The sequence below is a fragment of the Thamnophis elegans genome, chromosome 11 (assembly GCF_009769535.1).
Source record: "Thamnophis elegans isolate rThaEle1 chromosome 11, rThaEle1.pri, whole genome shotgun sequence".
Taxonomy (NCBI): domain Eukaryota; kingdom Metazoa; phylum Chordata; class Lepidosauria; order Squamata; family Colubridae; genus Thamnophis; species Thamnophis elegans.
The window spans coordinates 44184226-44197984 of record NC_045551.1 but is presented as its reverse complement, the minus strand read 5'-3'; the positions used below and the strand labels follow the sequence as shown (position 1 = coordinate 44197984).

Sequence of the window (13759 nt, the reverse complement as noted above, 5' to 3'; positions counted from 1 at the left end):
AGAATCTTTGAATAATGGTAAGATGCCTAGGAAAATATTACTTTCTTTGCAGTGTTCTGTATCATTTGAAGAACTGAGATTCAACCATGGGCATACATATGATTAATCATGAACTATATTTTCCTTAGATGTTACAACAAAGAGAAAACAAATAAAACAGAAGTCTTGTAAAAATTCATCATTCTCTCTCCTTGCTGAAATTCTCACAATAAGTTAAGAAAAATACCAGATAGAGTGACAAAAAAACAAGCATTTGGCTTTGTGATAAATCATCAGATAACACAAGAAAATGATTTTGGTAAGTGTAGCCAAATATTTGCAAAGCCCAATACAGCGTTAGGTACTGGTCCTGTAATCAATAAATACATATGCTCCAACAGGGCCAGCTCCTAGGCACTATATCAAAGGCCCCCAATCTTGGTCACTTGAAGATATGTGGATTTCATCTCCCCAAAGGATGGTGTATGAACATCACCTTTTGGGAGGTGAAGTCCATACATCTTCAAGTGGTCAAGGTTGAGAAACCTTGACCACTTGAACCTCATATACTGCCCTATATGACTGAGACTCTGGGAACAGGGACCCTGCTTAAAACGTATTACAGGCTTTGACCAAAGGACTCACAAAATACATTTCACAAAATGTGGAATGTCTGTGTACTAAGATATGTGACCCAATCCTTCATGAAATGACATAAACATTTTATGTCATTCTTTCCGGAAATAACCAATTTGATTTTAATTAAGGCAATGTCAATAAAACAGCTTGCAGATAATTTGTGGACAAATCTGCCACATTCTGATAGCTCAGGGCACCTTTATCTGAAGAAGCACCCAATATAACTCTATCTTTAATCATGATTTACTCCCATCTATCAACATGAGCTGTTTCAGATAGCACTTTTAGCAATAGTACGTAGACTTATATACTGCTTCATAGTGCCTTTACAGCCCTCTCTAAGTGGTTTACAGAGTCAGCATATTGCCCCCAACAATCTGGGTCCTCATTTTACCCACCTCGGAAGGATGGAAGGCTGCGTCAACCTTGAGCAGGTGAGATTTGAACTGCTGAACTGCAGCTAGCAGTCAGCTGAAGTAGCCTGCAGTACTGCACTCTAACCACTGTGCCACCTTGGCTCTATTCCAAATTCCAAAGAAAAGCTCAAATGGGCAAAATGGTACACAAGGATTGTGGAGTAGAGCCTGGACCCGTGAAGACAATGTCTCTAACATCATTTCTGGGTAATGGCTGCCATCTTAGAATCACCTGTTGGAGATCCTGCTTACCTAAATTTCACTCCACTTGAATCAAATTTGAATCCTATTGAAAGCCCCACATTAATATAATGGGGGAAATAAAGGCAGAAGTTTAGCACCCTCATGTTTTGTTTTGCAGGTTCCCACAGGCTGAATTATTTGGCATTACGTGGAATTAATTAAATACAGGGGGGAGAATTACCTTGCATGCTTTTAATAGTTTTTTAAATCTTGCATGAAATTAATAATTGCTGTTCACTGGCAAGAACCTGAGTCATTTGACAGGTATACCTAACATCTTGAGGTCTGAAGTTGCACAAAAAGGTAGTTTGAAAACTCCTGATTATTCTGGGAGATAAGAACTAACTGCAAGGCTGCTGGCCAGAATGAACATTTCATGTCACTATAACATTGCTGCACGATAAAGAAATAAACCTATTCGCCTGCATGGTATATAGGTGTCATGTTCAATCATGTTGGTACTTAATTGTATAATTCTTGTTTCTCTTTAAGAAAAGGGGGAGGAGAGGATGCATCTGAAATATGCCTGTGACATCAAGCCAAAAGAAATACCTGTAACTGCTGTACATCAGATCAAACTATTGGTTCCTCTATCTTAGTATTATCCACTGTGGGAGCACAACAGGGATGGGTTTTTTTTGGAGGGGGGGCACATTTGGAGTAGTATGCTTGGGACTACAGGAATGGGGCTAGGACAAGTGTCCACAATCCCTGGGCCACAGACTGCTACTGATGCATGGCCTGTTGGGAACTGGTCTGTGCAAGCGGCAAGCAAGAGTGTGATGCTTTATTTGTGCATGCGCGGGAGCTAGGTGGCATGGCTGAAGCCATCCCTTCCCTCCTGCTGCTGCTGCCAGAAAGGTTGGGGACAGCTGGGCTAGGACACAAAGTAGAATTAACTAAAGGACAATTAAAAGTTAGGTCCTGTACAAATGACCAATTGCTGGTGCTTTTGGAAAGTCTTTGAGGGTTATACCCAAAACTAAAAATTTGTCATAGGACCACAGGTTATGCAATTTAGTCCTCTAGGTTTCTGAAAGGGCATTTCCCTCCCTTTCTTGATGATGTACAGATTGGGAATTTTTCCATAACCCTCATTTCAAAAGCAGTTGTGTTTATTAATTGTGGGAACTATTTGCATATAGCTTACTAGAATAACCAGACTGAGGGCTATAATGTCACAGGGCCTGTTTTTAACTTCCTAGACACACACACACACACACACACACACACACACACACACACACACACACACACACACAGCAATTCACTAAATTCCATAGTAAAGATGCTAACTATTTTTTTTTGCAATGTGGCCTTATACAGGACCTGCTAAATACGATTTTATGTCTTTAAGGGACCCAATCAAAACAAAAGGAAGAAATAGTCCTAAAAAGCAAGCATTCTCATAAATGTGATAGTTTGATTCCTAAAAGCATGAACAATGAAATCTCTGTTGTCTATTTTTGGAAGAAGAAAGCAAGTAGAAAGCATTGACAATGATCTACTTGACAATTGGAAAAAAAAGGTCTCTTTTCATTTAGTATGAAGACAAAGTCTAAAAATCCCCCCCTGCCTTTTATCTGAATACCAAGTATTCAGAATTACAATCATATTGGTATTATGGCTATTTTAATACATATATACACACATTTCCTAGAAAGTGCTGGTGTATTCCATTTACTATATATTAATACATACATACATGCATGCATGCATGCATGCATGCATACATACATACATACATACATACATACATACATACAATATTACTATATAGTAGGAGGAATAAGGACAGAGGTTCAGTGCCCTTGTATTTTGTTTTGGAATTTCCCACAACTTGCAGTGAATCTGCTGCCATTGGCAGATCACACTGAATGCACTGAAACAAGGAATACCGCTACTTTGGGTGGTAATTTGATTTTACATTGTTATTCATTCAATAATTGAGTCCAAGTTGCAAGGAACACTTAGGGAGAAGAGGTTCTGGGAGAAGGATGTTACATACTTCACTTTTATACAAGAGGAGAGGAAAAGTACTAGCTGGCTGCTTTGTGAAATTTGTACTGAACTGCTGTGGTACTTTCATCCTTTGTTTGCAAAAGAGATTGGCAGAAGAAACACACCTAGTTTAGGGATCCCAATTTGGCTCCAGTGCATGATTTTATTACATCATATTATACTTCATGGTGACATACTGTGTTTCCCTGAAAATAAACGGTCTTATTTTCTTTTGACCCTCAAAATAAGCACTTGGCCTTATTTTTGGGGAAAGGTCTTATTATTTTTGAGGTACAGGAGGCAGCAAGCGTGGTCACCTCATGGCTGCTACTGTGTTGCAATATTTTCAGGGGAGGGCTTGTTTTAGTGCATGTGCTCAATAGCCCGATTGGGCTTATTATCCGGGGAGGTCTTATTGTCAGGGGGAAACAGGATATTAATTTCATCAAACTTAACAGATCACATGCTGGTTACCTTTCTATTTAGAGCAACACCATCTTCACAATCTAGCACTGCACAATCAACCTTGAGAGTTTGGATCTTCTGTATCTTTCTTCCGTCATCTGCAGGCACATAGAGAACAGCTCTCCGGGGTATGTAGTTGCAAGACGGTGTCCCATGATAATGAACCCTGGGACAAGCTACAGGTAGGAGAAAAGTGGTCCTGTAAAAAAGAGTTTTCCAGTTATTGATTTTTATGGACTATATCTCTGCTCACCCCACAGAATCCCAAAGTAGTTCATAATAATATTAAAGACCAACAATTATTCACAATAGAAAATATAGCTTTAGAAAGCAAAGATTGACACAAGCGGGAGGGTCTTTAACAGCAGCAGAAGAAAAAAAGGGGGGTTAAAATTGTACTGGGGTTCGAGGTTAATTGGCTGCCAGTATTAAGCAACTTTTTTTCTTTTTAAATGGCTAGAGTGCTTGCTTTATTTAGTAATAAAGCTTAAATCTCATTATTCAAATTTCACTTTTGAAAGAACATTTCATAAGACTGGCACGATCTTACAAGAATGAAACCCAAGGCTTGGTCAGTTGAGCATTCTATTCCTGGTTGACACAGTCAACCAGGTATCTCTGAAATTCCCACCAGAGAACTCCTTCTTGGCCATGCCTTCAAAAGCATCCTTTTCTCAGTCCCAGACATAGTACCTACATACCTTTTGCTCTGGGAAGTTGCCTATCTTCCTTCTAAAGCTATAAAACAGATGTCCCTCCTGTAATTTCCTAGTTACTTCATACTTTATCCTTTTTCAATCTACAGCCAAAATGTCTGATGTAATTGGAAAATTTTTTGAAAATAAAAAGATCTGTGGTAACAATGGCTTGGAACATTATAATGTGCAATTTGGACAATAGGTTGATCAGAGCTAATTCCTAGAGGTGAAAGAAAAAATATATGGGTAGAGCTGCTATCACTCCCTGGGTTCCTATTTTTTAATATATATTTTTTATTAAGAATATATATATATATATATATATATATATATATATATATATATATATATATATACACACATACATACATACATACATACACACACACACACACACACACACACACACACACACACACACACACAAGAAAACTACATGGACACATTAATAAAAGCTTCAGGAGTTGAGCTTAATTAAAAGGAAAAAAGATATTATTTTAAAAAATATGTTTTTGTTTACTGAATTGGATTCTTTTGAGGGTTATGAATTTTATTATAGCAGAAGTGAATCATGGGATTGCTTAAATGCCTCCCTAAAAATCCCATTTCTGGAATGAATGCTGTCCTATCCTTCCTCCCACTCTTCAGGATAAATAGTCTATATTTTGGTCACACAAGTGGGAGAACAGTTGAAGTGGGACAGGATTAAAGCTGTGAAAATCCTTCAAATGAAAGATGGCTAAGGTTCACATCTCTTCAATCAATTAAAAGTCATGCTTTTTCTGGGTTTCTACAGCCTCTTCATAAGCTACTTCTGGCTGTTTACATGTGCATGTCCTTGAACAAAAGCCCCTCTCTTCAGATCATTAAAATAGCCAGGTCTTTTCCAAGGCTTGTAGGCTTCTCTAAAGGTGAGACCACTTACACATGAAGAAACAACAGTACAAAGCATATGTGCTTGTCAGGAAGATAATTAGGTTGAAAGATTGAATTTAAATTTAGGTTGAAATAATTATTTCATTCTCTTTAAGATAACCTAGTCCTTAGTTATAGGATACAGCAAATGATTTCCTCCCCTCTAAATGTGAGACTAACTCTAATCACAATCTCATATAGCTTTTAATTTTTTCTGCCATCTTGAAGTTCTCACACTTTTAGATATAATGCAAAAGAACCATAACTGCATCAAATTTCCAAGCCATAGGGAATAGTTTCTTCTTATCTGCATTCCCCACCATCCATCCCTGTTGTCTCGGAGGTGCTCAGGAAGTCTTATTCTTGAATTCCAAACCACTATCTGATCTGCTTCCTGTCATTCAATTATGTGATAAGAGTTGCATCTATGAGGACGATATTAATGCCAAGGAGGACAGCATTCTGATATACCAAATATTCTCCAGAATGACTTCTACAACCTGTATCAATTGTTCAAATTAAGCACATTTGCTGATTTTGAATAATGTGTACCCTTGGCATTAGTGCCATTCCTCCCTCTTGCTTGACAGATTTTACAGATAATGATGGTATGATTTTGAAATGACAAAATCCCATTAAATATCCTCTCTCGTGAAAAGAATGACATTCTCCATAAACAACTGGAGCTTGAACTAATACAACTGGCTCTACAAATGAATGAATAAAATAAAAATCCAAATGACATTTTCCTTGTTCATTGATACAGCTGTAAAACATGTGGATTGTTCTTGCAATCCCAGTTATTGGTGTAACATTTTACATCCTTCGGTTGTTTTTCACAGCATTAGCAATAACGAATGGTTAAAATAGCCCAGATCATATATGTCTAATTGCATATACATTTGTCCCCATGCACATTTCAATTTAGTTCTGGGGATAATGTTTGTTAATTGTACTTCTTTTGTACCCTGGTGGAGGGGGAGAAAAAGCTTCTTACTCATAAAGGGGCTAAGTGGTCTCTTCTTTCTCTTTGTTCACACAAGGAGCTAAAGTCACTTCAAGAGGCACTTAATCCCATCATCCATGGTTACAATTGCCTTATAGCTTTAGTCAAAAAGAACCTGAAGTAAATGCAGCTATATTGTGTAATTAAAAGAAATTCAGGTGGTTATTTGCCTCGGGCATATTCTTGGTACTAATACATAAAATGGCACTCCAGGGATCCTAAATACTGTAGTGTTTTAAACCTGATCAGCTACAGTATCATATAGATCAAGAGGAGGAAAATGCAAAGAGAGAGAGAGAAAGGGAGAGAAGAAGAAGAAAAGAGGGGCGTCTGAAGAGCCCCCTCTCCTAGTGTGTATTATAAAACAAAAGAATAGAGGAGGGTGTTCTACTGTTTGAAGTGACAAGAACTTACAAACATCTATATGAAAGGGATATAAAAATATCAAGAACAGTAGAGAAGCTGGTGTTTTAAAGAAGAGTTCAGTCACTTCCAATAATCAAAAACTAACATCAAGGTGGATCATCCTTTTTATCTAGAATATGATGGGTTTTTTCTTTTTGGAATAAAGGAACTATTATCATACAAAAAATGCAGAAAAGAATCTCTTCTTGTCTAAAGAATTCTAAATTTACTCCTAATCCTGAAAGAGATTTTCTTAAATACTGTTTCCATTACTTTTAACAGCTAATTTCAAGGTCATAAATGGCTGGAGTTCAAATTAATGAATCACAAATTCACACTTTGAGAAGTTGATTCAAGTAAGTGCAGTGAAAGTAAATTAAGCTGAAAGACAATCATGCCAGTCTAGACATCCAACACAATCTGTACATTGATTTTTTAAAAATTAAATATTTACCATGATATTTAAGAAAAATCACAAATCGCTGAATGTGCAATATTTGAATTGCTTGATAGATCCATAAATGGTTCTAAGAGCTTTAAAACAGAACTTTGGAAACAAAATTTTTTATCCTTCATATAAGCACCATTTTTTTATCACATTTAACTTTGTATAAAAATTCACACTAAAAAATGTGGTGGAGAAACCTAGTTTGAGCCTACTGTAAGTCAAATCAGCACTAAGGACAGTGTCTCTATTTCAAGCTGTCTCCATTCAAATTACAAGGCTCTTGGGAAAATACTCAGTGTGAACAGCTCACACTAGAAGAGTAAAAAGAACTAACGCTACTATTTAAATAATCAAATGAATGACATCAGGTCTTGGCTCTCAAAGGAAGAGACTAGGGTAGGTAGCTGAGTAACTGCCTGTTAGAAAAGCCAAAAGAAGGAGGAGGGGGAGGGGAGAGAGGGATGATCTACAATCAATTGCTAAGATGGATCGTATGATACCTGAGAATAGCATTTGAACTATCTGCATTCATGGATACCATGTTCTTTAATAGGCATATAACAAAGCAGGAGAATGCCTACACTGAAAAGTAATTGCATTAATTCATCAAAGACATCATCTAATCTTATTAATATTTTGTGGCATTATTGCCACTATTGCATTTTAATTCATATTAAATTTTCTGATTTAAAAAGGACATCTAATCACACATACATTTGTTCAGAGTGATCTTACAAGTATAAATCAATTCAAAATACATGCCAGAGAGGAAAAAGAGAATATTTCCCAAGTCATGTATGAACACAAAAATCAAAATGTAATTGATACATTTCTAAGAGAATATGGCTCAATAATGAACTATTATTACAGATGAAGAGGCTCATTCTATCAAACGAGCATTAACACTCCTGACTTTTCATTAATTCATTGAATAGGTTATCACTATAATCCTTACTTTGATTGCAAATACTAAGCACTTGTCCATATTTAGTAAATGCAAGTTATGATTGCTTAAAGTAAAAATAGAATATAATTATGTAACCATGATTATCTTAAAACAAGCATTTTAATATATGGAATATCATAGAGAGCCAGTTGAATTAATTGTATTCCAAATATGTATAAATTTCTGTCTGGTATTAATAAAAGATAACTTTACGGTAGATTTCTATTATTTCTTTACTTCATTTTTACTTCATCCTTGTCGTTTTAAAAATATTTTATCCATTAATTAATTGATTTCTGATAAAATGAGATATATTTTTTAATCTGTTGAATTCCTCTTCAGAAAGAGATGAAAAAGCTGCTCCTATTTTCTAAGACTGAAGCAATAATGGTTCTTTATTTAGATCCAGTGAAGACTTATTAAGTATTATTTTAGTTCTGTGTTTATAATTGCTTTAAATGGACTTTAAATGGACTTTTAAATGGTGTTCTTTTAACTCTGAATTAAGAGGCACTTTTAGTACTATGTGCTTTCAAATAATTTTCTGCTGGTTCATCACCATTTTTGGTTTATTTTCTATGATTTTATTCCATTTTTAGAGTAATTGCTGCTGCAGCATAATTGAGCTATGATTCTTATCCTTATTTTTCTCAATAAAGACCCTGAAGGCAGACAATTGCTTTTTCAAAACAACCCAAAACTGGAATGTTCAATTTGCTCAAGATAAAATCAGCTAAATAACTAAATTATGCTCAGCATGAGAAAAAATATTTTATGTTTAATATTAATTTAAGGTTGATGTACAAATGAAATTATAAGTGAAAAACATTTGCAAACACTGAATAACAAAGCATCAAGTGTAAATAATCAGGGAAAATAAGTTCTGTGTGGATTAGATCCAAGCTACCTCATATTTAGAGTACAAATCCATCAAAACAAACTGATCTAATGCAATTGGTTTGATTTCAGTTTAATTTATGCTCATGTGTGAAGCTAGCCGCTCTGGTTTATAAAGCATGGTTTGTCTTAATAAGTTAAGTAAACCAAATGGGCTTCCTTAATAAACCATAGTTAAAAACTCACACTTTAATGTAAGGTGACCAGACGTCCCAATTTCAGTGGGACAATCACGCTTTATAACAATTTGTCCCAGGCCGTTTTAAAAAAGTCCCGATTTTCTGGCTTCATGTTGAAAGCCCAGTGGATTTGCTTAAGAAATCCTAACCGGGGCAAGACAAAAGATACCCTGTCTAATCCCTCTCTCTGTCTCAGTACTTTCATTGAAGATATTAAAACGTTAAAGCAACAAAACGGACCCCCCCGCGCCCCTTTTACCTCATTTTATAAGAAAAAATGACCAAGTACCATAGAGCTGCAGGAAACACTTGGCTAGAGAGATTGCAAGTGTTATTTCCTGGATATTTCCGGAGGGGAGGGGCACGGAGGTTGGAGGTCTCGTGCACAAAAAATGGTGGCAAAGTTTCTTTGAAAAATATTTCCCTGACCAATTTCACCATTTCAATTTGCTCAGTTCTTTGTATTAACATCTACATCATTCTGGGTTGACTTGGAATGCAAACCTGCTGGTAAGTGAGCTGTTTTTTAAAAAAAGGTATTTTAAAATAATATTTTATTTATTGTGCATAGGATTTTTTAAAATTCTGTGTGGATTCTTTTTTTAAATTGTCTTAGACTATTTAAAAAAAGATTCTATCCAAAATAAATTGAAGTGAAACCATGTTTAAAAATTCTATGCACAATACTTTGAAATATATTGTGCATAGAAAGAATAGTTTGAAATGTTTTACTTCAATTTATTCTGTGTGGATTCTTTTTTTAAACTGTCTTAGGCTATTTAAAAAAAGATTCTATCCAAAATACAAAATACCAGCTGCAGTTATTCACTTAAGAACTGTGGCAAGAAAGGTGGTATAATGGGCTTAGTGACCAAAGTTACAATGGCATTGAAAAAAGTGACTGATGACCATTTTTCACACTTAGCGACCATTTTCACACTTAGCAACTGTTGCAGCATCCTCATGGTCACATGATCAAAATTTTGATGTTTGGCAACAGATTTGTATTTATGATGGTTTCAGTGTCCTGGGGTCATATAATCACCTTTTGACAAAGTCAAATGTGGAAATCAGATTCACTTATGTTACTAACTTATCAGCTGCAGTTATTCACTTAAGAACTGTGGCCAGAAAGGTGGTATAGTGACCAAAGTTACAATGGCATTGAAAAAAGTGACTGATGACCATTTTTCACACTTAGCGACCATTTTCACACTTAGCGACCATTGCAGCATCCTCATGGTCACATGATCAAAATTTTGATGTTTGGTAACAGTTACAATTTATATTTGTAAATTGTAGTTATGTTGAAATAAAAAAAAATTACAATACTATTTTTGCGTTGTATGAAAATTTTTGTTGCTCCGTATAAAATTTTTAATCACCGCCCCCCCCTGGTCAAAGGTATCCCTCTTTACCAATCTGAAAATCTGGTCACCTTACTTTAATGTGATATATTAATTTATGTTCTAAGTTTCACTAAGCCTGGTTCCAAATTGAACGAAGTCAGACCATGTCGTCTTGCTCACCATGGGAATCAGAAGAAATCAGATCAAGACAGCAAAAGTTTTATATTGAAGGACTAAATATTAAAATACAAGAACATGGAATCATGGTTTTATATTTATCTATATCTGGGGAATTGGGTGGGACAATGGCTCAATGGTTAAGTCAATGGTTAAGGCTGGAAAGCTGACAACCCGATTTTGAGACATGAGTACTGCATGACAGGATGAGCTTCCGTTCTTGCCCCAGCTCCTGCCAACCTAAGAGTTTGGAAGTATGCAAATGCAAGTAGATAAATAGGTACCACTTTGGTAGGAAGGTAACAGTGTTCATTGCACCTCAGCGTATAGTCATGCTGGCCACATGACTATGGAAATGTCTTTAGACAATGCTGGTTCCCTTGGCTAAGAAACTGTCAACTCTGCCATCTTCAGCCGCTTTGCAGGATGCTTTGCTGGCATCCTGGCATAAATGGAGAGGGGGAGAAGAAGGAATTTGGAGAAGAGTGAGCAGGAGGAAAGAAGAAGGATGTAAGGGGGTGGGGTGGGAAAGTCACTGACAGGAACCATAGGTGTCAAACTGCAGTTATCCAGCCATCCAAGGATGCTTAGCCTGTGAAAGAATGTGAAACCTCTTTGAGCCATGCGTGACATCAAAGTGGTTCCCAAAACACTACACCTGTATGCCATTGGACACTGTTGATTTGGACAAGGGGGAGGGCCAGAGAAAGAGGAAATCTGTAACTTCTACACAGAAATATTCAGCTCTAGCCTTGCTTTTGCTGCACCACTAATCCTTACTAAAAGAACCTAGCACTTCAACCAAATGGAGTCGAGGGTCTTTCTTTCCTAGGGATCTAACTGGGGCAGGTCTGACATAAATGGAGATGAACACCACCACCTAGAGATGGACAGGGGAAACCTTTACTTTCACATCTATTCAATCACAGGTTCCATGGCACTTGCTAGGAGTGCTTTATCTTGGATTTCTATGGCAACCCCCCCACCTTCTTTCTCATGACTTAAATGATACTTCCAATTTCTTATGTCCTTTAGGATTTCTATCCTAAAATAGTAACAGAATAAAAAGAATCAAACTCTAAAATATTTGCATTATAATTAACAGCTAATAAGAGTTTAGAGTTCTTAATGCTGTGCAGCTGAGGCACTGAGAACACTGAGAACCTAAATCTGAGGCACTGAGAACCTAAATCACTGTCACCATTGTGGTCATCATCATTATCATCCATTTTCAATCCTTCAGGAGAACCCTGTAAGTAGATCAACAGCTTTTCTGAACTCAGATGATGCATCTGAGAAAATAAGATTTTGCAATCAGCATTCAGCATTTTAAATTCAATCTACACTGACTTAAGTAATGGTAAAAGGTAAAGGTTCCCCTCGCAGATAAGTGCGAGTCGTTCCTGACTCTAGGGGGTGGTGCTCATTTCCATTTCAAAGCCAAAGAGCCAAAACTGTCTGAAGACGTCTCTGTGGTCATGTGACTGACATGACTAAACGCTCAAGGTGTAAGGAATGCTGTTACCTTCACACCAAAGGTGGTCCCTATTTTTCTACTTGCATTTTTACATGCTTTCGAACTTCTAGGTTGACAAAAGCTGGGACAAGTAACAGGAGCTCACTCTGTTACGTGGCGCTAGGGATTCGAATCGCTGAACTGCCAACCTTTCTGATCGACCACCGCATTCCTAGACATCCTAGACATCCCTAGCAATGATAAACCTGTAACAGAGCCTAACAGCCTTTTTAAAAAGCATTTTCCAGCTAAGATCTTGTAGTTATGCTCTCTGCTAACACTAACCTTAAACATAGCTTTGGTCAGTTTAAGAGATAATCATAAAGACAAACACCTCCAGGTTTAAAAAAAAAAAGCTTAATTAGCAAATTAAAAATTCTCCCTGTGTTTTTAATCCAGAGTAGATGAACAAATACCGTTTCTGTGCACAATTATTTTTTTAAAAAATAAAACTAAACAGTTAAAGAGGCCAACCTGCTCCCAGAAGCCATTTTGCGTATCAGCTTACAAAGTACACACGTGTGCACACAGTATGAGTTTCTTATCTACCTTTCACAGGTGCCATTAACTTATATGGCTGTGATTGCCGCCAGCCACATCCATTTGGGCAGCAGAGCAATACAATAAAACCATTTGAAACGTGAAACTTAAGAAAACCCAAAGGTGTGCTGTTCTCAGCAGGTCTCGTTTTCCTGGATTCCTCTATCGTCCCCTTTGAAAAACTTTAATCTAGGGGGAGAATTTCAACATCAGCATCTTCCAGCACCATAGGTGCTTTATTTATTTATTTATTTATTGGTTTGTTTGTTTGTTTATTATTTCATCTTTTTGACAGGAAGATCTGCAAAGCCAACCTCCTCTTCTGCACAATGTTTCCCAGAGGCTGGGAGTCAAGAAGACAGAGATGAGCATATTACACAGAAGATGCAACTATCTGGCCCATGGAAATTGTGAAAAGGTCCCCTCTTCTCTCTCCAGGGCAGAGGCATTTCAGGCAGTCGCTGTCACTCCCTGCGTGGGCAAAGGGTGGCCATGGCTAACAGATGAATGAGAAAAGGGGCACAAAGAACAGAAGGTGACAGGCAGCTCCAATCTGATCCCCCCGCTTCTGTATTTCTGAACTCCCTGGAAACAAAATTCATGATTTCTGCAGGGAACCCAGGAAAGTCCAGGGCCTCAAGCAAACAAACAGACAGGCTTCAGGGGGCTTTGGGCTGAAGCTTTTGAAATGGACAGCTCAGGTTTTTGATATGGGAAAGAGCTGCCAAAGAGCTTTCTGATAAGGTCTGGCGAATACGGACTTGTGGAAGATCCACATATCATTGGATTGCCACACATTTTCATCAGGCTTTAAACCAAGGAATCAAAGAAACTCTTTTATGCAGAACATTGTCTACTGTAATCGAAACTGCAGCCTAATCCTTTAATCTAGAGATGCCAAGGAAATTCACCGGAGCTTCCATCATAGAAAGCATCTGTC

The 13759-nt window shown here is 37.1% G+C and overlaps 1 protein-coding gene across 2 annotated transcripts in view; it reads right to left on the bottom strand.

The window, feature by feature from the left end:
* CLYBL (citrate lyase beta like) overlaps positions 1–13759 on the bottom strand; it is a 201580-nt gene that overhangs the window by 79317 nt on the left and 108504 nt on the right. For both annotated transcript variants that reach the window (XM_032226771.1, XM_032226772.1), the window contains exon 2: positions 3753–3942. In XM_032226771.1, the coding sequence (XP_032082662.1) occupies positions 3753–3942 (190 nt within the window). The remainder of the gene's footprint in view (positions 1–3752; positions 3943–13759) is intronic.